Genomic DNA, 26,496 nt, shown 5'->3' with positions numbered 1-26,496 from the left:
TGCTAAACCGTTCTTCCACATAGACTAGAAAAGAGAATTGCTTGCTTCCCTGCAAAATTAAATCCCATTAGATTGAATTGTTAATATTTCATTGAACAGAATTTTATGTTGTAATTAAAAAATAATTTCCTTGCAATGTGTGTGTGAATGCAATGCATGGTGCGATCCTGAGCCATCAGACCAGAATTGTTCAATTGTTGGTTGGTATGGTGTCAGCTGATTTTGGAATAGATTGGACTGCAAATGCCTTCAAGTATCCCCAGGTGAAAGTGAAAACAGTCAACTGGATTTTCTGCTACAAATTATTATCCTTCCTATAAAGTATAAATATGCAGATGGTAGGTGCGTAAAGGACTAAGCCCCACTGTTTTTTAAAATAAATTTAGTGTACCCAATTAATTTTTTCCAATTAAGGGGCAATTTAGCGTGGCCAATCCACTTACCCTGCACATCTTTGGGTTGTGGGGGCGAAACCACGCAAACACGGGGAGAATGTGCAAACTCCACACGGACAGTGACCCAGAGCCGGGATCGAACCTGGGACCTCGGCGCAGTGAGGCTGCAGGGCTAACCCACTGTGCCACCATGCTGCCCACTAGGCTTCACTGTTACCACCCACCCCCTCATATCTGACCAGTGAGGTGTGAATGAGAACAGCAATTCTGGGGTGCTGTGTCAGACAGTTCATGCTTAAGACAGCACTGGGTGCAGTAATGGATTTCACATTATAGGAAAGATGTTGAGGTTTTCCAGAAGATATAAGGCAAATTCACAAGATTTCTGACTTGTATGAGGAAATGTAAATATGAAGATATACTTGAAAAATGTAGGGATTTCTTAAAATCAGAAAAGTGGGGTTATCCATTAGAAATGTTTAAAATGTTGAAAGGATCGGACACCACAGATAGAAGCAGAGGGCTCACAGTAGTTGAGGGATCTAGGTCAAGTATCACGTGCAAGATTAAGTGTGAAATACTTAGGACAGAGGTCTGAAAAGTAATGAGGTCGTACAATTCACTTCTAGGGATAATAGTCAAAGCAGAAATTATGTCAACTTCCAGGACTAGATTGGTAAAGGGTGTTGAAGAAATGTGAGAGCAGGATGGTAAATTAGATTAGGCTATAATCTTATGAGAAAGGTACATGCCAACAGACTGGTTAGTTTAAACGGCTTGTGGCTTGTTTCTGTGTTGTAACTTTTACATATTGGTAAGCATTGGTCTCTTCATGTTTTGATTAACATGTGCATTTCTAGCATTTTCTGCTTTTAATTCAAAATTCCAGCATTGGTGATATTTTCATCTCCATGGAATCTGTTTACATCTGAGACTTTTTGGTTATCCAGTATTTGAACTCTGCAGTACTCTTTCATTAAATGGCAATAACGCTATTGTCAGAAGGCTGCCATTAAAAGTGGTAAATGACCATTGTCCTTAACTGTCCTGGTAATATCCATTGTACTTCTGAATCACAAATAATGTCATAGCTGCTTAATTCTGTTTAATACTTTCTGACTAAAGTCAGGTTAACCACATAAAACAGAGTGTCAGGTTGAGTTAAATTATCTATATGGACAGTATCATAGAGTAAATGATTGCCGTTCCAGCATTTTGGATTACATGGTACTGCAGCTTGTGGGAAACAATGTCCTGAAACTTGTTAAAAGGATTTCTTTAAAAAAAACAGACACAGTTCCCATGAAAATCAAATCATTTCAAAAATACCTTGGGATCCAAAATGATGTTTTAAATACAGACATCTAGTAAATTATTTGTTACTGTGGTAACATACACCTTCACATTTCTTTGTATTAGAGACCTGAATGGCCTACATAGTGTATTAACTCCCAAAGTGAGAGCATTTAATTTTCTATCATTTTTGTACAACTGTTTTGTACCTTAAGTTACACAAAGAATCGATTTCACATTTTAAACTACATAACTTGAAAAACCATCCCAGTTTCTTTAGACAAACTTTGTCTTTAAATAGTATTATTTACAATAGAGCATTAAATCACAGCGCCGTCCATTATTTTTTGGCATCAGTATCACTAACTGGGAACTACAGACATCATCAGAAAGATATAGTTGATACCATTCTGGAAAATGATGAATGGGTCATTGAAGTGGAATACTGCTCTCAACATGCAAGCCACTTAATGCTGAAGCATTTCCCCATACATTTGAGAAAGAGGATAATCTCACATTGCAAATTAAACTATCGTAATACAGTGCTGGGAATTTCCTCAGACGTTTTCCCAATTGTTCTCTGTAATTTCGGTGGGAAAAGTTATCACGGTCTATCTGCCATGGGAGACATAGCTGGAAAACTGAAGCAGTCATACAAGCCTTGCTGTAAGACTAAACAACTTTGCATCAACATTAAGCAAGTATGTATAACTTAAGAGTAAGGTTGTAATTTCCTCAAGCTGTTGTTTGGAACGCTATAGAAAGTTAGTAAGACAGATATTTAATTTTAAAAACTTCAGATTTGCTTTCCAAAAATATAATTTAAACAGTTTTCATGCCAATAGCCTACCATTTTACACTGTGCTAATGTTGAACATTAGCAGTAAAAATGATGTACATGAACTGTACAAAATCTATTGTATGGCAAAAATGTCCAGTTGTGCAGTAAAATATTAACACGCTCAATTCAATTCTGCCAATTGTTTTGAAAATACCGTAGGTCTAAGTGAATACAAGGCCTTCTGTCAAGTTTCTTTAAAAACAAATTCCATTACAAGCAATTTCTCCAATAATTTATTTTGTTTTTTCATCTGCAGGATGGGCCAAAAGTCTCATTCCTTGCTGTATCATTACGATTCTATGAATTGTGTCTTATGCACAAGCATTTTGTCAAGATCCTGTCTCAATTTAAAATATATCTGGTTTTAGGAGCATAATGTATGGACATAACAACTTTGTTCAATACAAATTTAAATTTTGAGCACAGCAATCCCACATCCAGTTGTATTGGCTACAGAACCTTTTCTTTAATACTAATAGATCTACTGTAAGTTTACTCTCTTTCAAATACAATTAGACCAGCAAATGTAATGGCTCAGAAATAGCTCTGGTTATACAAAATGACTGTTTTCCATAGTCCTATCAAAATATTCTCCAAAGCATAGTGCAAATATATACATACTCAGACATTTTATTCTTACAATTAAAGTAAGCTGTGTACAGCACTTGTTGTGAATGGCCTTTTCAATAAAGCAAACCTTCACATTTTTGCATTGGTGACACATGTTACAGAGGCAGTATCGGAGACTAATGTTGACCCTTGTAAAGCATCTCCTTCCTGATTAAAGCAGGAAAGTAATGTAAACATCCAATTCTGTACGATAAAAAATAAACACATTTTTATGAATCACAATGAAGTGTAACAGACTGCACACAGCGATGCTGCTTTGTCCGAAAATCAAGGAAAGGAATGTAAACAGACAAAAGGCACACAGAGGCCCTGGTCCAGTTCTCGCCAGCTGATCCAAGCTGCACTTTCACAGTTCTGTCATCAAAAGACGTTTCATTATCTTCTCTCGATCCAGTTCACGCCTCAAATTATCACCACTGAAAACAATGGAAATCAACTTGCTTTACAACAATTTCCTCCAACATTATTAAAATGTTGTACAATAGTATTTACAGCTTTTTATGTAAACCACTAATAGTTAGTGCTTTGTTAGTTCGTATCTTGTTAATCCACATATGGTAACCCCTCTGCTACTTTGGTGCTGACACATGACCAATTGAAGAAAATTGTGTACTTTTCAACACTAAATTTTAATTTAAGAAAATACCTTTCATAAATTTTGGGTTCATCAAGGCGAGGGACTTTAATTAGAAAGCTAAATCTTTCACATTTGCAAACTTAATTCCAATATCTAGCATAGCTTTCTTTACTCAATAATGTGCCTGAGCTGTAACTTTGATTAAACAATCTCCAGTACACCAGTATGGCATTTAACAGCCAGCATGTGCCCAAGCAAACATAGTGCACATATCATATTTTAAACTAGTTTTTCAATGCAAATGTGTTGTGTTTAGTTCAGACTATTTGTTGTTTAAAAAAGGTAATTCCCTCATTTTTTTCACAGTAACTTCTTGCAGTGTTAACGTAAGCCTACATGTGACAATAATAAAGATTATTTTTATTATTCATTCTGCCTGTGAAAGTATATTGTGTTGAAGAGATTTGAAAATTGTAAATGTTTCTTAATTAAAGGACCAAACGGTCCTTGTCTATTGGCCGAATAAATCTACTGCAAACTGAAAAAAAAGCTAAGATTTTTCCTGTCTGCCAATTCTAAACACCATCTATAGACTAAAATACAGTTAGAAAATACTGGAAATACAAAATGGCACTGGCAACATCTGATTTTGCGTACATGCTATTCATTACACTATTAATCTATAGTTTTAAAATGCAGATGTATCTGTTTGATACTTTTAATATTTGCTGCTTTCATTTCAAATTTTTAGTATTTCCAATTCTTTTTATCATCACCTCACAGTTAAATGAGGCTGTTTTAGAGTTTGCAGATACCCATAGATTGGATTCACAAATAATTGGGCTGAATCTGATGTAATTTACCATTACTGAATGTGGTGATACTGAACTTTGTTCCATTATTGTAAGAGGTTGCACTTTAACCAGTAAAAAGAACCAGATTGTTTTTCTGCAAGAGTCATATACATTTATTCTCAAACTCAGCACTACAAATCCCAAGGTATCAAGTTTGTTTTCAATGTATAGAACCCCACAGGCTTTTTAATTAAGTAAATTCGAGAACCTGTCGGGTATGCAATACATAGAATTTTACAATACAGGAACAGGTCATTCAGCCCAACAAGTCTATGCTTGTGTTTACAATCCCCATGAGCCTTCTCCCACCTTATTTAATTTTTCCCTATCAAAATAGCTTTCTATTTCTTAACTCTCACATACTTATCCAGCTTCCTCTTACATTCATCTGTGCTAATCGCCTCAACCACTCCATGTGTCAGTGAGTTCCACATTCTCATAACTCTACTCAAATACGTTTTTCCTGAATTACTTGTTCGATTTATGAGTGATTATCTTATCTAAAAATCCCCCAGTTTTGGATTTCCCCCCCAAATTGTACGAATGCAAATAAGAATATTATGTTTTGGACTGTCGCTTTAATTTAAACTAAAATGAAGAGGATCATGAGATCTGCTACAATATATGCCCAACAATAAGCCTGTGCAACTTAGGGTCCAGGTTGAGACTTGCTGGGAGCAAGGTGCATATGTTCACATATGAAAACAAAGGCTTTTACTGTAACTGTGGCTGGGCTAACTGAGCTCAGATTTTGGTTGAGTTTTTTTGACAGAGAGAGGTCTCACAGAGAGTAAAGCCTGCAGTGGTGTGGTCAGCACAATGAAGAAGGCTGCGGGTCCTCAGTGAACTACCAGACAGGATGTGGGAGATCTCTCGACAAAGAGGCACATCCCATGGCAATCTAAAGACTGTGGAAGATTTGTCCGAGTGAAACTGGGTGGATAAATTGTTGGGAGTGGGCCTTACTGCTGGTTGTCTGTTTGGAAGTTCTGTGAAAACTGAGGTAAGCATCTTTCAACAGTCACTTCATTTTATGACTTGGCAAAACAGGGAGATATGAACCTACTGGAAGCTGGGATCGCTCTGGACTGTTTCCTACAATCCTGTGGCGAGCATGTTGTAACATACATTTGTGTAACGTGGGGTTATCAGTCCCATTAAAGGACAAATAAGGTTTATCTTTTCTGTAGTTTAGAGTATTAGTTGCCTACCAATTAATGTTTAGTTGCGGTTGCTTTTAATTTGTTTGTTACAGTAAAAGTCTTAAAATATGAAATCTTATTGTGCGATTCCTTAAAGTTGGTCACTGGAAGTTCAAATATCTTTTTAAAAAATTGTTGGTCTCTATAGGGATCGTAATATATTTGAGGGCTTTTGGGGCATGTGAAACCCGACACTCGGAACGTGTACACTTTAATTTGCCAGAGTTTAAACAAAGAGGATTTCACATTTGCTTTTGCTGTATTCATTTAAAAGTTAAATCTAAACGTTATGAAAATTGCTGAAGTATTTCTTGAAAGAGAAGACCTATTTGTGAAAACTCTGCAACAGCTAATAATGGTCTATTTGATGAGGTGATGGGGAAATTGGAAATAAACTTAAAGTAGGGACTAAAAAGTCAGAAATTGTTGAGATTCTGGATTGAGTTAGCTAGGTTTAAGTTGCAAATGAAACAAATGCAATGAGAAAAAAAAGGAAAAATTTGAATGAGAAAAAGAGGGAAAAAAGAAATGCAAAAACTTGAGTTAGAATAAGAATTCCAAAGAGAGAAAGAAAGGGAAATGTGAAAACCTGAAATGTGAAAAGGCTTACTTTATGTGAAAAGGGAGTAGCAGAGAAACTTGGTCAATGACTCAGATGTAACTCCTGCTTTGATTTGACAAGGAATGTTGAGATTGTGCCAAAGTTCAGTGTGGAATCAGTTGAAGTCTATCTCACGTTGTTTGAGAAAATTGCTACAAAATTACAATGGCCAAAGGAAAGCTGGATGACTTTATTTGGCGTATCCATGGGTAAGTGTTAGAAGTGTACTCATCTCTGTCAGATAAACAATCCAGCAATTATGCTATCGTGAATATTGTGAAGAATGCTGTTCTTAGTGCACGAGTTAGTTCTGGATGTTGCCAGTCAAAGTTTAAAAACTTAAGGCAGAAACATAATCAGACTTTAGTGGAATTTGCTAAAAAAAACAATTATATTTGATAGATGGTATAGGAGTATGAAAATTGATTCAGATTTTGAGGACCTCAGAGAAGTAATGTTAATGTTATTTTACAAATAGTGACTCTCAGAAATAAGAAGACTGTTAAATGTCTAAGGGCCACTGCAATTATGGCTGATGACTATGAATTGTCTCAAAAAAATATGAGTAGCACTAAACCTTTGTTTGCAAAATAGAATAGAGCAATGACTTAGGTGAGGGGAATGAAGGCATGATAGCTAAGTTTGCAGATGACACAAACATAGGTAGGAAAGTATGTTTGTGAAGAAGACATAAGGAGGTTGCAGGCAGATATAGAGTTAGTGGGCAAAAATCTGGCCGATAGCATATTGGGCAGGATTCTCCAACCCCCCGCCGGGTCGGAGAATCGCCAGGGGGCGGCATGAATCCCGCCCCGCCACTGGCTGCTGAAGTTTCCGACGCAGGTTTACGGGCGGGGATCACGCCGCGCCGGTCGGGGGCCGTTGGCAGCAGGCCCCCCCCGGCAATTCTCCGGGCCCCGATGGGCCGAGCGGCCACCGTTTTCAGCCAGTCCCGCCGGCGTGAAATAGGCATGGTTCATCACGGCGGGACCTTGCTTGTCGGCCGTCTACCGGAGTCCTTAAGGGGCGCGGGGGGATCCGGCACGGGGGGGCCCCCATGGTGGCCTGGCCCACAATCGGGCCCACCAATCTGAGGGCGGGCCTGTGCCGTGGGGGCACTCTTTCCCTCCGTGCCGGTCTCTGTAGGGCTCCGCCATGGCTGGCGAGGAGAAAAAAAGCCCTGCGCATGCGCAGGAAACACGCTGGCGGTTCTGCACATGCATCAACTCGCGCCAGCCCATGGCAGCCCTTCGGCCTAGCCGGAGGATCGGCCCGACGCCGGAGTGGTTCGCACCGCTCTTGGCGCCGGCGTCGGGCCATCCGGCCAGTTGCTGGAGAATCCCGCCCATTGTGTGTGAAAATGTGAAATTGTTCACTTTGCAAGAAATAATAAAAAAACAAAGGATTATTTAAATGGGGGAGTGCTGCAGAATTCTGAGGTGCAGAGGGATCTAGGTGTTCTAGTGCATGAGTCACAAAATGTTAGAGGGCAGGTACAGCAAGTTAATAAGAAGGCTAATGGAATGCCAGCCTGTATGATGAGAGGTATTGGACACAAAAGTAAGCATGTTATGCTTCAGTTATATTGGGCATTGGTGAGACCAGACGGGATTTTCCAGTCATGCCCACACCAAGACTGGAAATTCCCGCCTGAGGTCAATGGACCTTTAAATGGTCTGACAAATGTTTTGTCCCACCCGCGACGATTCCGTCAAAGGGCAAGACCCGAAAATTGACCCCACATCTCAAACATCGTGTGCAGTTTTGGTCTCCTAATTTAAGGAATATATCATATGTCATGCAAGAGTGCCTTTAAGAAATGGATGTGTAAGCAATGTACCTTTAAGAAAACAGTGATGTCAGAGGGTGGGTGGAGCGCAGCTCAGTTCAGCCATTTTGCAGTTGATTTTGCAGTTTTGAAAAGTGCCTGGCTGGTTTTGCTGAGAGCAGTTTAAAAGTGTCTGGCTGTTTTGCTGTGAGCTGATTAAAAGGAGAAAGCCAGTTTGAGGCAGCAGCTTGAGAAGTTCTGGTTTGCTGTGATCTGATTAAAAGGAGAAAGCCAGTTTGAGACAGCAGCTTGTGTGTGTGTGTGTGTGTGTCCAGAGAGCTGCATGAAGAAGGCAAGGTGCTGGAGCTGAAGTCACCCAAGCTAATATATCGCTGCCATTCTACAGAAAATATATATATCCTTTAACCTGATGTGATACTGTTTAAAGGTGTTAAGTCTCTTGGAAGTTTGAAGGAACATTTTAAGGAAGTATTTACTGATGCAATATTTTCTGAGTTATCTTTGAAGTAAGGGATGTTAAGAGATCCAATGTTTATTTAAGATGTTTTTAAAAAAATATATTTATTAAAGTTTTTTAACAAAACAAAACAATTTTTTCCCCTTACAAACAATAAACCACCCCCTCCCGTAACAAAATAACACAAAATCGCCCGAAGCAAGATATATACATGGTAAGATGATATATTTACAGAGCTTTATATACTGGCTCTCGCCCGTTCGTGTCAGTTTCCCCCACCCTCCATGTTATCCCCCGCTCGTCCGTCCCCTCAAGCAATCTCTCGTTCCCCCCCCCCCGCCCCCCCCAGGGTTGCTGCGGCTGCTGACCGACCTTCCTCTAATGCTCCGCGAGGTAGTCTAGGAACGGTTGCCACAGCCTGTAGAACCCCTGCGCAGACCCCCTTCAGGCAAACTTAATCCTTTCCAACTTTATGAACCCAGCCATGTTGTTTGTCCAGGCCTCCACGCTAGGGGGCTTCACCTCCTTCCACATTAGCAAGATCCTTCGCCGGGCTACCAGGGACGCAAAGGCCAGAATGTCGGCCTCTTTCGCCTCCTGCATTCCCGGCTCGTCCACTACTCCAAATATTGCTAGCCCCCAGCTTGGCTTGACCCGGACTTTCACCACCTGATATATTGCTCCCGCCACTCCTCTCCAGAACCCCTCCAGTGCCGGGCATGACCAAAACATATGGACATGGTTCGCCGGACTCCCTGAACACCTTCCACATCTGTCCTCTACCCCAAAGAACCTACTCAACCTCACCCCCGTCAAGTGCGCTCTGTGAACCACCTTAAATTGTATCAGGCTGAGCCTGGCATATGAGCAGGGGGAATTGACTCTACCCAGGGCATCAGCCCACAAACCTTCCTCGATCTCCTCCCCCAGCTCCTCCTCCCATTTACCCTTCAACTCTTCTGCAAGCGCTTTCCCCTCTTCTTTCATCTCTTGGTGTATTGCCGAAACCTTGCCTTCCCCGACTCATACCTCTGAGATCACCCTTTCTTGAATTTCCTGTGTCGGGAGTAGCGGGAATTCCCTGACCTGTCGCCTCACAAAAGCCCTCACCTGCATATATCTGAATGTATTTCCCAGGGGTAGCTCAAACTTCTCCTCCAGTGCCCCTAGGCTCGCAAATGTCCCGTCGATGAACAGGTCCCTCATTCTTCTAATCCCCGCCCGGTGCCAGCCCTGGAACCCTCCGTCCATCTTCCCCGGGACAAACCGGTGGTTACCCCTGATCGGGGACCACACCGAGGCTCCCACTGCACCCCTGTGCCATCTCCACTGGCCCCAGATCCTTAACGTTGCCGCCACCACCGGGCTCGTGGTGTACTTTGATGGCGAGAGCGGCAACGGTGCCGTCACCAGCGCCCCCAAGCTCATTCCTTTGCAGGACGCCATCTCCATCCTCTTCCATGCCGCCCACTCTCCCTCCATAACCCACTTACGGATCATCGCCACGTTTGCTGCCCAGTAGTAGCTCCCTAGGTTTGGCAGCGCCAGCCCTCCTCGGTCCCTACTGCGCTCCAGGAACCCTCTCCTTACCCTCGGGGTTTTGTTCGCCCACACAAACCCCATAATACTCCTACCTACTCTCTTGAAAAAGCCTTTGGTGATCACGATGGGGAGGCACTGGAACACAAACAAAAACCTCGGAAGGACCACCATTTTTACCGACTGCACTCTACCCGCCAACGAGAGCGGCAACATGTCCCATCTTTTGAAGTCCACCTCCATGTGGTCCACCAACCTCGTCAGATTCAGTTTGTGTAGGGCCCCCCAGCTCCTGGCTATCTGGATCCCTAGATACCGAAAACTCCCCTCCGCCCTCCTCAGCGGTAGGTCCCCTATCCCTCTTTCTTGGTCCCCTGCCTGTCGTACAAAAAGCTTGCTCTTCCCTATATTGAGCTTATAGCCCAAGAACTCCCCAAACTCCCTCAAAGTCTGCATAACCTCCACCAACCCCTCCATTGGGTCCGCCACGTACAGCAGCAGGTCGTCCGCGTAGAGCGACACCCGATGCTCTTCCCCCCTCCATTTATTAGACTCCCTCAGTGATATGGCCACGGGTTCGATCGCCAAAGCAAACAACAGTGGGGACAGAGGGCACCCCTGCCTCGTTCCTTGGTACAGCCGAAAGTACTCCGACCTCCGCCGGTTCGTCACCACACTTGCCACCGGGGCGCTGTGGAGGAGCTTAACCCAGCTAATAAACCCTCCCCCGAACCCAAACCTACGCAACACCTCCCAGAGGTACTCCCACTCAACGGGCAGCACGGTAGCACAAGTGATTAGCACTGTGGCTTCACAGCGCCAGGGTCCCAGGTTCGATTCCCCGCTGGGTCACTGTCTGTGCGGAGTTTGCACGTTCTCCCCGTGTCCGCGTGGGTTTCCTCCGGGTGCTCCGGTTTCCTCCCACAGTCCAAAGACGTGCAGGTTAGGTGGATTGGCCATGCTAAATTACCCGTAGTGTCCATAAGGGTTGGGAGGGGTTATTGGGTTGCGGGGATAAGGTGGAAGTGAGGGATTAATGTGGGTCGGTGCAGACTCGATGGGCCGAATGGCCTCCTTCTGCACTGTATGTTCTATGTAATCTATGTAAAAACTCGGTCAAAGTCCTTTTCCGCATCCATGGCTGCCACTATCTCCGCCTCTCCCTCCTCCGATGGCATCATTATCACGTTTAAGAGCCGCCGCACATTCGTATTTAATTGCCGGCCCTTTACAAATCCCGTCTGGTCCTCATGTATCACCCCCGGGACACAGTCCTCAATCCTCGTGGCCAGCACTTTTGCCAATAGCTTAGCGTCCACATTAAGGAGCGAAATCGGCCTGTACGATCCACATTGCAGTGGGTCCTTGGCTCGCTTCAGAATCAAGCAAATTGTCGCCTCTGACATTGTCGGGGGCAGGGACCACTCCTCTCTTGCCTCGTCAAAGGTCCTCACTAGTAGCGGGGCCAACAGGTCCACATACTTTCTATAGAACTCCACCGGGAACCCGTCCAGCCCCGGGGCCTTCCCCGCCTGCATGCTCCCCAAACCCTTACTCAGCTCCTCCAACCCGATTGGTGCCCCCAAACCAGCCACCTCTTGCTCCTCCACCCTCGGGAACCGCAATTGGTCCAGGAATCTTCCCACCCCCTCTTCTCCCCCTTGGGGCTGGGATCTGTACAGCTCTTCATCGAAGGCCTTGAATACCTTATTTATTTCCGTTGCACTCTGCGCCATGGCTCCCCCACCATCTTTGACTCCCCCTATTTCCCTCGCTGCCGCCCTCTTATGGAGCTGGTGTGCCAGCATCCGACTGGCCTTTTCCCCGTACTCGTAGGTCGCCCCCTGCGCCTTCCTCCACTGTGCCTCCGCCTTCCCCGTGGTCAACAGGTCAAACTCCGTCTGGAGCCGTCGCCTTTCCCCAAGTAATCTTTCCTCCGGGGCCTCTGCGTATCTCCTGTCCACTCGCAAAATCTCCCCCACTAACCTCTCCCTTTCCATGCCCTCTGTCTTCTCCCTATGAGCCCTGATGGAGATTAGCTCTCCCCGATCACCGCCTTCAACGCCTCCCATACCACCCCCACTCAAACCTCCCCGTTGTCGTTGGCCTCCAAGTACCTTTCAATACACCCCCTTACCTTACCACACACCACCTCATCTGCCAACAGTCCCACATCCAACCGCCACAGCGGGCGTTGGTCCCTCTCCTCTCCCAGCCCCACTTCCACCCAGTGCGGGGCATGGTCTGAAACGGCTATGGCCGAATACTGCGTCCCCTCCACCCTCAGGATGAGCGTCCTGCCCAGAACAAAGAAGTCTATCCGGGAGTATGCCTTGTGCATGTGGGAGAAGAAAGAAAATTCCCTGGCCTGCGGTCTTGCAAACCTCCATGGGTCCACTCCCCCCATCTGGTCCATAAACCCACTGATAACCCTAGCCGCCACCGGCCATCTTTTCCGTCCTTGATCTGGAGCGGTCTAGTACTGGGTCCAGCACTGTGTTAAAGTCCCCTCCCATTATCAGTCCTCCTACCTCCAGGTCCAGGATGCGCCCCAACATGCGCTTCATAAATCCAGCATCATCCCAGTTCGGGGCGTATACATTTACCAACACCACCCACGTCCCTTGCAACCTACCGCTCACCATCACGTATCTCCCTCCATTGTCCGCTACGATAGTCTTGGCCTCAAATGACACATGTTTTCCCACCAGAATTGCCACCCCTCTGTTTATCGCGTCCAGTCCTGAGTGAAATACCTGTCCTACCCATCCCCTTCTCAACCTAACCTGGTCCGCCACCTTCAGGTGTGTCTCTTGGAGCATAGCCACGTCTACCTTCAGTCCCTTCAAGTGCGCGAACACTCGAGCCCTCTTCACCGGTCCGTTCAGGCCCCTCACGTTCCACGTTATCAGCCGAATTGGAGGGGCACTCATCTCCTTTTCTGGGCCAGTCCCGTGTCCGCATCTCCCTCGCCTCCGTCCCGGCCACCTCATCTGTGTCCCATTCCCTTTCGGCCATGCAGCTGCAACCCTGTTTCCCCCCCCCGCACCCCCCCCCCCCCCCCGCCTCCCGCTAGACCCCTGGTTGAAACCCGCTCTCCGCTTAGCGACCTCCGTGCTCCAGTCCGGGTATATTCTAATCTCAGCATTGTCCCACTTGCTGCTCCGCTCCTTCTTGTCCCATTTCAGGACCCTCTCTCTATCTGTGAACCGGTGAAATCTCACCACCATCGCCCTTGGCGGCTCGTTTGCTTTGGGCTTCCTCGCCAGCACCCGGTGCGCCCCTTCCAGCTCCAGCAACCCGGGGGGGCCTCCGCGCCCATCAGCGCCCTGATCATTGTGCCCGCATATGCCGCGGCGTCGGCCCCCTCCACTCCTTCTGGGAGACCCAGGATCCTCAAATTATTTCTCCTCGACCTGTTCTCCAGGTCTTCGAGTCTTCCCGCCCACGTTTTGTGTAGTGCCTCGTGCCGCTCCACTTTCACTGCCAGGCCCAAGAGCTCGTCCTCATTCTCACTCACTTTGTCCTGGATCTCCTGGATCTTCACCTCGTGGGCTTTCTGGGTTGCCCCAAGTCCTTCAATTATTGCCAGCATCGGCGGCACCATCTCCTTGCGCAGCTCCTCGAAGCAGCGCTTGATGAATTCTTGCATCTCTTCTTTGTCCTCGGCCGCCGCCATCTTGTTTTTTTTACCCTTCTTCTCCCGCTGCTCCAGTGCTGTTTTTTTGGCCGTTTCGCTGCGGGTCCGGTCCATACAGGTTAGTGGGGGACCTCTCTCCTCTCTTCCCCACGGGTTGGCTGTGTGAAAAGTCCCGTTGGGGCTCTTCTATCGAGCCCGAAAGTCCGTCTTCGCGGGAGCTGCCGACTCGTGTGGCTTAGCTCCGCATAGCCGCAACCGGAAGTCTTTATTTAAGATGTTAAGTTGAGTTCATGGAACAAACAGTGTTTTGTGTTTAAAAACCCACGTGTCCATAATTGTAATTCCACACCTCGGGAAAAAGCCATGTGCTCGGAAAAGCAACAAATCCATTAAAGGGAGAGGTTGGGTGAACTCCATGGTACATTTTGGGGTTCTGAAAACACCTCGCCCATTACACATAGAATAGAATTCATAGAATCATAGAATTTACAGTGCGGAAGGAGGCCATTCGGCCCATCGGGTCTGCACCGGCCCTTTGAAAGAGCACCCCCTTTAAACCCACACTTCCAACCTTTCCCCGTAATCTAGTAATCCCACCTAACCTTTTTGGACTCTAAGGGCAATTTAGCATGGCCAATCCACCAAACCTGCCCATCTTTGGACTGTGGGAGGAAACCGGAGCACCCGGAGGAAACCCACGCAGACACGGGGAGAACGTGCAGACAGTGACCCAAGCCGGGAGCGAACATGGGACCCTGGCGCTGTGAAGCCATAGTGCTAACCACTATGCTACCATGCTGCATGGGTGGCATGGTGGCACAGTGGTTAACACTGCTGCCTCACGGCGCTAAGGACCCGGGTTCAATTCTGGCTTTGGGTGACTGTGGAGTTTGCACTTTCTCCCTGTGCTTGTGTGGGTTTCCTCCAGGTGTTCCGGTTCCCTCCCACAGTCCAAAGATGTGCAGGTTAGGTGGATTGGCCATAAATTGCTCCTTAGTGTACGGGATAAAACGGGGGAGTGGGACGAGGTAGGGTGCTCTTTCAGAGGGTTGGTGTCGACTCAATGGGGCAAATGGTCTACTTCATCTGTAGGAATTCTATGATTCTTCTCCGGAAACATGTAACTGTCTTGGAGGGAATTCAGAGGAGGTTTTGATACCTAAAATGAGCGGGTTAACTTATAAGGAAAGGTTAGACAAACTGGATTTGTTTTCACTGGAGTTTAGAAGCGTGAGGAGTAACTTAATTGAAGTGTGTAAGATCCTGAACAGTCTTGACAAGGTGAACCTGGAAAGGATGTTTCCTCTTGTGGGTGAGTCCAGGACTAGGGGGCATGGTTTTAAAATTAGGGGTCACCCTTTTCGGTCAGAAATGAGGATAATCTTTTTCTCTCAGAGGGTTGTGTGACTTTGGAACTCTCTGCCCCAGAGGGCAGTGGAGGCAGGGTCATTAAATATATTTAAGGCAGAGGTAGATAGATTAGTTTGAGGCAAGGGAATCAAAGGTTATCAGGGGTAGATGGAAATGTCGAACTTGAAACACAAACAGATAAGTCAAGATCTTATTGAATGACAGAGTAGGTTCGAAGGACCGAATGGTCTACATCTGCTCCCATTTTGTATGTTTGTATGAAATCGAAAATGTACAAAAAAAATTAACTGAGATATAGAAATACTGCACCACCTGTAATCCTGCTGTGGAAATTACCGTTTCAGTTAAAATTGTGTCCAAAGAGGCAGACGGATGAGGCGGATCTCATTGAAATTTACAGAATACTGAGAGGCCTAGATAGAGTGGACGTTGAGAGGATGTTTCCACTAGTAGGAGAGACTAGAACCTGAGGGAACAGCTTCAGACTTAAGGGACGATCCTTTAAAACATTATGAGGAGGAATCTCTTCAGCCAGAGGGTGGTGAATCTGTGGGACTCTTTGCCGCTGAAGGCTGTGGAGGCCAAATCACTGAGTGTCTTTAAGACAGAGATAGATAGGTTCTTGATTAATAAGGGGATCAGGGGTTATGGGGAGAAGGCAGGAGAATGGGGATGAGAAACATGAATGGCAGAGCAGACTTGATGGGCTGAATGGCCTAATTCTGCACCTACGTCTTCTGGTTTTAAATGTTCAGACAACTGATGGTAAAGGAATAATGCAACATCAGACTTGCAACAAAGAGTTAATGTCAGCTGGAGATGAATAGAATGTCTTAATTAAACCTGCTGGCAGAACCTAAGCAACAGGTATTAAATCAGGTAACAGCAGCACTTAAAGCTAATGTTGGAACAAAGGAAGGCACTGCTTCAAAATCAAATGACTCTGATGAAACTAATACCAATATCATGGAGCAAAGAGGAAGGATTTGTATTAATGAATGGAAATTAAAAGCTCAAAATTATGAGCAATGTTTTTTGCGACAGATAAATTGGGAAGAGTTTGTGTTGAGAGGGGAATCAGAAAAAGAAAAAGATTTTTAAAGAATTTGTGAATGATTTTAAAAAAAGAATCTCGGGGTTTTTGACTGATCATTGACGTGACCTTAGTGAGGAGGCAGTGCTTCTTCTGGAGAAAAACACAAAGTTTAAATCATGGGAATGAATTTAATGAGAACAGTAATCCTTTATTTAAACACAAGGAAGAAAAGTCAGCTGTATGGTTGGCTGAGACTTTCTTTACCAACTTGGACATTAGAAACCCTGCAACCATGAAAGAGAATGGGGATCAGGGATTAAAACCAAAGCAGGGTAGTTCAAGGACTGTGTTGAAAGGTCAACAGCCTGGTGACAACGTAATGTTCACTTTTAAAGGAGAACAAAGGGAATTACTGAATCCAGAGGGATTATCAGAAACAGAATGTTCTAGACCAAGCGAACCAGAGAATACCAAATATACAGTTTTGTAACCTAGAACATGGAAAAGCTGTAAAACCTACTGGAAGTGAGAAAGGAGATTTGCTGTGATCAATGTTGGAAAGTGAAGCCATTATTGAAAATTGAAAATCGCTTATTGTCACGAGTAGGCTTCAATGAAGTTACTGTGAAAAGCCCCTAGTCGCCACATTCCGGCGCCTGTTCGGGGAGGCTGATACGGGAATCGAAGCGTGCTGCTGGCCTGCCTTGGTCTGCTTTAAAAGCCAGCGATTTAGCCCAGTGTGCTAAACCAGTAGTAAAACAAACTCTCGCTTGGTAGAACGATGGAATTCCAAGAATTTATCAAAACTGAAATATAAATCCTAATTGTCCATGAGATTGGCGTGATAGGTTAAGCCTTATAATGTTGCCAAGATGGACTGTTTAATGGTGAAATGTGACAAGATGGAAAATATTACTTGTACTGCAATGTAGTAAGTTGGTTATAAGGTGCTTACAATGTTATATTTTGGTAGTCTTGTGTAAAATTAACACATCAATAATTTTCATCTTTTAGGGGGAGATGTTGCAAACACAAGGGGCGAAATTCTCCCCCAACGGCGCGATGTCCGCCGACTGGCGCCAAACACGGCGCCAATCAGACGGGCATCGCGCCGGCCCAAAGGTGCAGAATGCTCCGCATCTTTGGCGGCCTAGCCCCAACATTGAGGGGCTAGGCCGACGCTGGAGGGATTTCCGCCCCACCAGCTGGCGGAAATGGCGTTTGTTGCCCCGCCAGCTGGCGCGGAAATGCGGCGCATGCGCGGGAGCGTCAGCGGCCGCTGTCAGTTTCCCGCGCATGCGCAGTGGGGAGAGTCTCTTCCACCTCCGCCATGGTGGAGGCCGTAGCGGAGGCGGAAGGGAAAGAGTGCCCCCACGGCACAGGCCCGCCCGCGGATCGATGGGCCCGATCGCGGGCCAGGCCACCGTGGGGGCACCCCCCGGGGTCAGATCGCCCCGCGCCCCCCCCCCCAGGACCCCGGAGCCCACCCACGTCGCCTGGTCCCGCCGGTAAATACCAGGTTTGATTTACGCCGGCGGGACAGGCAATTTCTGGGCGGGACTTCGGCCCATCCGGGCCAGAGAATCCAGCGGGGGGTCCCGCCAACCGGCGCGGCCCGATTCCCGCCCCCGCCCAATCTCCGGTACCGGAGACTTCGGCGGGGGCGGGATTCACGGCGGCCTACGGCCATTCTCCGACCCAGCAGGGGGGTCGGAGAATGACGCCCCAGGTTTTACAAATAATGTTTTGTACTGCTTCCTTAATTTAAGGTCAAATGGAGTAGTGAAGAGGGTCATGTGACCTGCTACGATTTCTGCCCAACAACAAGCAAGTTGAACTTGGTTATCATGGGGACAAGCTCACCCAGGTTGGGGCTTACTGGAGAAAGGTGAAAAATATTCACACCTGAAAACAAAGGAGCAGCTGGGCTGACTCTGCAAAGACTTTTGGTCTCTGAGTATTTGGACAAAAACAGAAATAGAGAGGTCTCGGAGAAAAAAGCTGGTGTGGTAAACAGAATGAAGAAGATTGCAAGTCCCTGGTGAGATACCAGGCAAAATGGGGGAAGTCTATGGTCAAAGAGGCACATCCTGTGGCGATCTAAAGATTCTGGAATATTTGACCTGTCCAAGACGGGAGGATTCCTTAAAGTTGGTCACTGGAAATTAAAATATATTTTAAAAAAGTTATTGCTCTCTACGTAGATCATAACGCTGGAAACATCTTCTCTACGTTTAACCTACATAATTTTAAAGACCTTGGCTGATAGATACAGAAGGCGTCTTACAAATTGAAAATACAAGTTCAAACATGGTAAATTTTAAAAAAATTGTTTACAGTTTCTTTAGTTGATGGTTAGGTCTGTTATCATTCTTTCTGATGTTTTTAATCCATGGTTTAGGAAGGAATCCTGTGTGAGGATCCATATTCTATATATATTTCTGTTGTTGGTTTTGTGCTAGTTTTAATTGTTTTGTAGCCATTTCATTTTGCGTGTGATATAAGTATTTACACATAAATAGGTTTTAGATTGCATGCAATAGTATTTGATTCAACACCACATTTATTTTACATCCTGTGACTACATGAGCTGGATTTCAAACAACATTATAGATCTTGACCAAAGTTCTTCTTTGGCAGTCCCTCAGGGTGGAGGATGACCTGCTTCCACTCCGGGAAGATGGAATCTGCGGTGGTTGAATAGTCCGATCCTGGATCCGCAGACTCTGCCACAGGTTTGGCAGGTGCTGTTTCATGAGGTAGGTGGGACAATTTGGATTCTGCGCCCTCCTTCCGCTGTTTACGCTTGGCCTCCGCATGCTCCACCCTACTACGCTCGAGGTAATTGACACCCTTGCGGATGCCTTTTCTCCAGTTTGTGAGTTCTGAGGTAAGCGATACCCACCTGTCAATAGGGATGTTGTATTTATTTAGGGGGCTTTCAGAGTGCTTTTGTAGCATTTCCTCTGCCCTCCTTATGGTCACTTGTTTCGGGAGTCTTGCGTCGGTCATGCGGACAATGTGGCCCGCCCATCGCAGCTGGTTGAGCGTGACTAGTGCCTCGATACTGGGGATATTGACCTGGGAGAGGACACTCACATTGGTATGCCTATCCTGCCAGTGGATTTGCAGGATTTTGTGGAGGCAATGTTGGTGTTATCTAACCATGGATTTGAGGTGTCTGTTGGACATTGCCATGTTTCTGATGCATACAGGAGGGCGGGAACCAAGGCTTCTCTGTAGACCATGAGCTTGGTCCTCGGTTTGAAGTCTTGGTCTTTGAACACTCTGTTTCTCAGGCATCTGAAGACTGCACTGGTGCATTGGAGTCGATGCTGGATCATGCTTGCACTAAGAGGAGGCTCCCAAGGTATGGGAAGAGATCCACATTGTGAGGAATTGAACAAACGAATGTGATATAAAATAGTTAGTTCAAATATTAGTTACAGTAATGTGGATGTGATCAGTCTAATAGTAGTGAGTTCACAGACAAAGGATTTCAGAAAGCATGGCAAGGAAGGGGGAGGGGTATCTGGTGGAGGATGGGAAAAGGATGCTGGGTAACAAGAGGCCCAGGGTTAAGGAATGAGAAGTGAGCCAATCAGGATATATGGCCAGGTCAGGAGGGATATAGGATGGCCTATGGGAATCTTGTATGTGAAACTTGATGCCATTTGAATGTATTTGTAGAGATTCCTTTGTCTCCAACAGCACTCGGTTCGGGAGACCCTAGGAGGCAGCTTGTGTTCTGGGTCTTTGTGAAGCGAGTCAGACTTGCAAGTTGGTTAAAAATAAATAATACGACTTCCGGTGACAGCGGGCGGGAGGCGGCCGCACAATGGAGGGCCCCCGTTCGGGATCGGCATTTTCGGGGCTTTAAGCCCGGTCCCAGGGTCCACGGAGGCGGCAAAAGCAGGAAGCAGGCACAGAGGCGGCACAGTGAAGGTACAATGAAGAAAATTGTCGAGGGTGAGCAAAGAATCGTCCATAAAGAAAACGGCTGAAGGTCCGCCGGGGAATGGAAAGGTCACCAGGGGGGTCACCAAGGAAAATGGAGGCTGAAGCACCAGGGGAGGCCGCATTGCTTACGGCTGAAGAAATAACTAAGGTGATGGCTGCGGAATTCGAAAGGCAGTTTACAAGATACATGGAGACAATGAGGAAGGAGATGAGGGAGGTTTTGAGTGCGCTGGTGGAGGAGGCAATTTCCCCGGTGATGACGGCGGTGGCGAGCGCAGTGGCGGAGGTGCGAGAGCAAGGGGAGGCGCTGAAGGAAGTGGAGGAGACGTTATTGCAGCACGGTGATCAACTTGCCTCGATGGGGAAGGAGATGCGGAAGGTGATGGACATTAACAAGAATCTGCGAGGAAAAATGGAAGACCTGGAAAACAGAGTCAGGCGACAGAATTTGAGGATTCTGGGGCTGCCCGAAGGAGTTGAAGGACTGAGGCCGACTGAGTATTTTGCCGCGATGCTGGCGAAACTATTGGGGGAGGGGGAGGATCCCTCCCGATATGAACTGGATCGGGCTCGCCGGTCGTGGAGGCCTGTACCGATGGCGATTGAGCCGCCAAGGGGAGTGACTCTGTGCTTCCGTAGGTACAGTGTGAAGGAGAAGGTCCTGAGCTGGGCCAAGCAGAAGCGGGTGGTGCAGTGGGCTGGAGCTGGTATACGTGTATACCAGGACTTTACGGTGGAGCTGGCGAGGAGGCGGGCTGCCTTCAACTGGGTGAAGAGGGCACTGTACATTAGCAAGGTGCAGTGCGGCATTGTATATCCAGTGAAGCTGAGGATGACTTACAAGCTCAGGGACTTTTATTTTGGAACGGCGGAAGCAGCGGAGGACATTGCGAAGGCAGAAGGGCTGTGGCAGAACTGACAAATTGAGAAATGGCCATGTGCCGATGTAACCTCATGACTGTATTTTCTTCTTTTTTGTTTCACTGCGCGCGGGTGTATGGCTAAAGGAACCAATGGTGTATATATTTGGACAAGGGAAGTGGTGGGACTTTCACTCGAAATGAGGGCTCTTTGGGGTGTAGGTGGATATGCGGGGTTTGTGTGCTAAAAGGGGATTTCTGGGCTTTCCTAGGGCCGGACAAGGGGGAAAGGGACCCGGGCGGGGGCCTCCACGCTGGCCGGTTGGGGGGGGGGGGGGGGGGGAGGGGAGGGGCTGCGGCCATCGGAGCCTGGCAGAACAGGGTCCGAGTGGTCTAGCCGGGGTGGAAAGTTGGGGGGAAGGAACCGAGGTTGGGGGGAGGAGTTTTACAAGAGGCAGTGGACGGGAGGAATTGGAGACTGGAGGGGGGGGGGGGGATACAACTCTTGGGTATCATGTACGGTACTCTTTCAGAGGTTGGAGGGCGTTGAGTGTAGGGGAGGGGGAGGGGGAATGGACTCTATAGGTCAATGGTGACCATGGGAGGTCCCGGACTCCTTTTTCTCCTTTGTTTTTTTGTTTTTTTTGGTTTTTTTTTGTTTTTTTGTTGCCACCGTGGGAGGGTTTGTTTTATTGGATGCGTATATTGACAGATGGGCCATTGTTTGAGGTGGTGGGAGGATGGGATCGTTGGTATTGTTAAGGAGATTGATTTTGTATTTGTTACCGTTTACTGTTTGTGGGTGGGGTGTAAATTTTGAAGGAAAATGTGAAAATGGAGAATAAAAACATTTTTTTTAAAAACTGGAAAGAGTCAGGAGAACAGAGGGGACGAAAGAACAGGAAAATAGGTTGGAAAAACATGACCAGCACCAACAACTGGTCAAACAACTGCCAACAACTGCCGAACTGCTCAAAAAACTGAGAGCAGTGACTATGATCTGAAATTGTTCAACTCCATGTTAAATTTGGAAGACTGTAAAATGGCTAATCAAATTCAGACCATAAACCCTGATGAGCGATCATCCATCTAAAACATTTACTGTTTCTCTCTCCTGGATGTTGTCAGACCTGCTGAGTAATTTCCAGAATGCTCTAGTTTATTACATATGGTTTGTCTAAATGGATGGAGGACGCGGGTTTGGGGGCATTGTTAACGGCACCTCTGCCGTTCTCGTCGGCTCGGTACTCCATAAGCCCAGTAGTAGAGGCAGCCCTGAGGGTATGGGGACAGTGGAGGCAGCACATGGGGTTAGAGGGGGCATCCGTGTGGGCACCGATATGTGATAACCACTGGTTCGCTCTGGGGGGGCTGGATGGGGGGTTTCAAAGGTGACAGTGGGCAGGGATTGAGAGATTTGGAGATCTGTTTATTGATGAGTGTTTCTTGAGCTCGGAGGAGTTGGAGTTGGAGTTTGAATTGCCGGTTCCGGTATCAGCAAGTGAGGGATTTTGTGCCGAAGCAGGTTTCGACCTTCCCGCACCTGCCGCAAGGTGGACTGCAGGATAAGGTGGTGTCGAGAACAAGAGTAGGAGAGGGCAAGGTCTTAGAGATCTATGAGGAGCTGATGGAGTGGGAGGGAGCCCTGATAGGGGAGGTGAAAAAAAAGTGGGAAGAACAGCTTGGGGTGGGGGGACGGGATGGTTGGAGGCCGGATTCTGGGAGGAGGCTCTTAGGAGAGTTAACAGATCTTCATCGTGCACCAGGCTCAGCCTGATACAATTCAAGGTGGTCCACAGGGCACACATGACTGTGGCCCGGATGAGCAGGTTCTTTGAGGGGGTGGAGAATAGGTGTGGGTGCTGTGCAGAGTGTCCTGCGAAACATATATATTTTTGGCATGTCCAAGGCCGAGCGGTTTCTGGCAGGGATTTGCTGACGTCATGTCAGAGGTCTTACAAGTGAGGGTGGTGCCGAGTCCAGAGGTGGCGATCTTTAGTGTGTTGGAAGACCCAGGAGCCCAGGGGGTGAGAGAGGCCGACGTCCTGGCCTTTGCCTCCCTGGTGGCCCGGGGACGGATCTTACAAGGATGGAGGGACTCAGAACCCCTGAAGTCGGGGGTATGGGTTAGCGACATGGCAGGGTTTCTCAGACTTGAGAAAATTAAATTTGGCTTGAGGGGTTCGTTGCAGGGGTTTGCTCGGAGGTGACAGCCGTTCATCGACTTCTTTGTGAAAAATTAAGCTGTCAGCATGAGGGGGGGGGGGAAGGAGTGGCATGGGAGAGACGAGTGAAAGCAGGAGAATCTATGGAGGGGGGGGCTGGGGAAGGTGGCACTGTGTATGTAATCCATATTGGCTGGGGTGTGTGCTCGGGGGGTTTGTTGGTTATATTGTTGTGTTTTTATTCTTGTTGAAATTTGATGTTTAAAATTGTTAAAATTATAAATGCCTCAATAAAATATTTTCTTACAAACAAACATATGGTTTGTCTTGTCAACTGGATGAGTTGATGACAAAGCACGGTAAAGTTAAAGTTTAGAGTTAAACTCCTCAGAGATGTGGACACTAAGACGGACCATTTGCCTTGGCCTATGATCTGTGAGGGTTGAGGTGGGCAGTACTAGATGTTTTTTAATAGTGAATTGAAAGTTGCGTACACTACAATTGCAAGCAATTCTGATGAATTAATATGCAGTCAAGAGGGAAGTTATTTATTTTTACGAGTATACAGCCCTGGTGCACTGAAGAAAGCAGAATTCCAGGTATCCCTGAAGCATGAAGTTGCACAATTTATCCACATCAAAATATTAAATGCGTTTGTTTCTTCATTATTTATTGATCTATTCCTGTTTAAAATTGGTGGGGGGGGGGTCTTCTGAGCTCGGTCTATCCTGTCATACATGTTAATTATTAACGTAAAAAGCCTTCACATATTATGTTAATATTAACTGCTATTATTTTATTTTGTTTTGGAATTCTGTTTCTTAACTCTGTGTTTCATGTTTTCCTCAAGCTATATGTATTTCTGGGCTGCAATACATAGTTGTGATATAGTTTGTATTCTTAACTTCATTTCAGTTATAATCTCTTGGTTATATTCTGAGAACCTAACATGTTTATTTTACCTTTCGGGTGTACAGTACAGATTTCCAAATGCTTTCGCATTAGGCTTCTGTCAGGAGTATCTGTCTGCATATGATGTGGAGTATACTAATTTAGCTGAATCACAAAATATTTAATTCTGGGATTAAATGTAAAAAATATTGGAAATCTATTTTAATACAAGATACCACAATAGCCCATTAAAGAATCATTATACTCCCTTACCTGTTTGTTGGAGATGCAGTGTGTTGAATTGGTGGGAGTGGATCACTTAGATACCTAATTGCATGCAAAGGCATCACTGATGAAGAAACTCCTGGATCAGTTGGATGTCTAACTGCATGCAATGGTATTATTGATGATTTCCCTGGATCACTTGGATATCTGACTGCATGCAACGGCATTACTGATGATGATGCTTCTGGGTCAGTCCGGTGTCTATGGGCATGCAAAGGCAATACTGATGAAGATTTTCCTGGATCGGTTAGAGGCCTGACTGCATGCACAGTTGTCACTGAACATTTCCCTGGATCAGTCAAATGCCTGATGGCATGCACAGTTGTTATTGATGATTTTCCTGGGTTAGTCACAGGCCTGGCTGCATGTACAAATGTCACTGATGAAGATTTTGATGGATCATTTGGAGCTCTAACCACATGCAAAGGTGTTACTGATGAGGATTTTCCTGGAGATGGTGGAAAGTCATAACATTGCAATAGGCTTTCCGTTAATTCAACCTGGAAATAACAGACAAGAAATTACAATATAACTAATCATCAATAACAAAATATTGCAGTGGAAATTCCAAAATGATTCATTACAATGAAGAGGACCCCTCTGGTGGAAAATGGCCATTTTGTTCTGAAAGATTTATGATGCAGCAATGAAGGTAAGCAGATGCATCATCAACCTCCTCACTCACAGGAACTGGCCTTATTTAGTCCACCAGAACTATTTTAGAATTTTAGAACTTCTATTCATCTTCACTGTTCAAGTACCTATCTGTCAAATATCTCCTCCTAGTAATAGTTTCCCCATCCCAGCATCAGCCCAGTGTAGTGATTTGTAAACTGCTTTTGGGGGTCCTGAAAATAGTGAGCAGCAGCCACAGGAAAGCTTGGTGTGAACCAAGAGAACGTGGTCCAGATTTTCATTGCCATTGCCCACACACTGTTCCTGGAAGTGAGGCCTCGCGACCAGTTCCATCACCAGACAAACAATCCTTGGCCAACAAAGTGAACAAAGGATTTGTGGCTGTAACTGAAAACCCTGGAGAATATTGCAGGGACACCACTTTCAATCAAATGCTGATAAAACCCTTTCTTTGGATGTAACTGTAAGAATTGAATTCTATCCCTTTCAGTCTGTGCTGTCTAGAGAAAATAAATTGAGCATGCTCAGGTGTTTTGCCTCAAGGACTGAGATCGTAGACAATGGGTGGATTCTCTGGACTCCACGTGGCATGTTTCCCGCTGCAGGAGGTGGCCTGCTGTTGGCTGGATCTTCTGGTCCCACTGCTGTCAATGGAATTTCCCATTGATTCCACCTCACGCTGCCTGGAAATCCATGGTGGGGGTGAAGAGTCAATAGATCTCGCCCAGTGTCTTTTGCCAAGTACAAAATTGCAACCCAATTAGAACAACATAACATTGTTCGGAAAAGCACTTTCCTCGTATCAATATTAATTGGAGAAGTTTAGAATCAACAGGGGTGATTTTGAGCCTGCACTCTCCGTCCGTGAGAAATTCAGCGTGGCCTCAAAATCCAGAGAGAATCGAAGAAAAGTGATTCTCTCCGGTGTGATTGGGTTTTGCACTTTTCACCTCCCTCGTCAGTGGAGTAGTGGGAATCATGCCGCAGGAGCCTCATTGTAATGCATGTCATTGTCTTTTCATGCTTATTGCAGGCTTCACTCTTAACATCGGAGCCTCATCTGTCACAAGAGACATTCAATTGATTGATATGCAATTTCACCCTTCATTGACAAGTCAATTGTGCCAATGAAATATGCAGAGCTAAAGGTCAGTCACTGATTGGGGATGCAATCATTGAACCCCAATGCTCATACAAGAGTTTACATCGCACACGATACACTGTGAACCCCGAAGTATGGCTTCATGAGGCAATCCCTTCGAATGGCTCTGGAATAAGTGCTGGGGAGGCTTCCCAGTGATTGTAGGGATTAAGTTTCCCTGGGGCGAGTGAGTTAGTGGGAGGTCGTCAAGACTGCGGCGTGATTCATGTTGGGGAAAACCTTTCTTTAAGAGGCTCAAAGTTCTGTGAGAAATCCTGCCGACAGCGTTTTTCACCCCAGAACACTTTGTAATTTTTTGTAAAGATTCCGCCC

The 26,496-nt window shown here is 46.1% G+C and overlaps 1 protein-coding gene across 2 annotated transcripts in view; it reads right to left on the bottom strand.

Annotated features, from left to right (window-relative positions):
- Positions 1 to 3,143: 3,143 nt before the first annotated feature.
- Positions 3,144 to 26,496, bottom strand: part of LOC140425065 (band 4.1-like protein 4B) — a 574,236-nt gene continuing 550,883 nt past the window's right edge. For both annotated transcript variants that reach the window (XM_072508898.1, XM_072508899.1), the window contains exons 24-25: positions 24,375 to 24,886; positions 3,144 to 3,575 (exon numbers count right to left, since the gene is read on the bottom strand). In XM_072508898.1, the coding sequence (XP_072364999.1) occupies positions 3,506 to 3,575; positions 24,375 to 24,886 (582 nt within the window). In that variant the 3' untranslated portion in view covers positions 3,144 to 3,505. The remainder of the gene's footprint in view (positions 3,576 to 24,374; positions 24,887 to 26,496) is intronic.

The sequence above is a fragment of the Scyliorhinus torazame genome, chromosome 6 (genome assembly GCF_047496885.1).
Source record: "Scyliorhinus torazame isolate Kashiwa2021f chromosome 6, sScyTor2.1, whole genome shotgun sequence".
In the NCBI taxonomy this organism is placed as follows: Eukaryota; Metazoa; Chordata; class Chondrichthyes; order Carcharhiniformes; family Scyliorhinidae; genus Scyliorhinus; species Scyliorhinus torazame.
The sequence above is the reverse complement of the archived record's forward strand: the minus strand, read 5'-3'. Positions and strand labels throughout refer to the sequence as shown.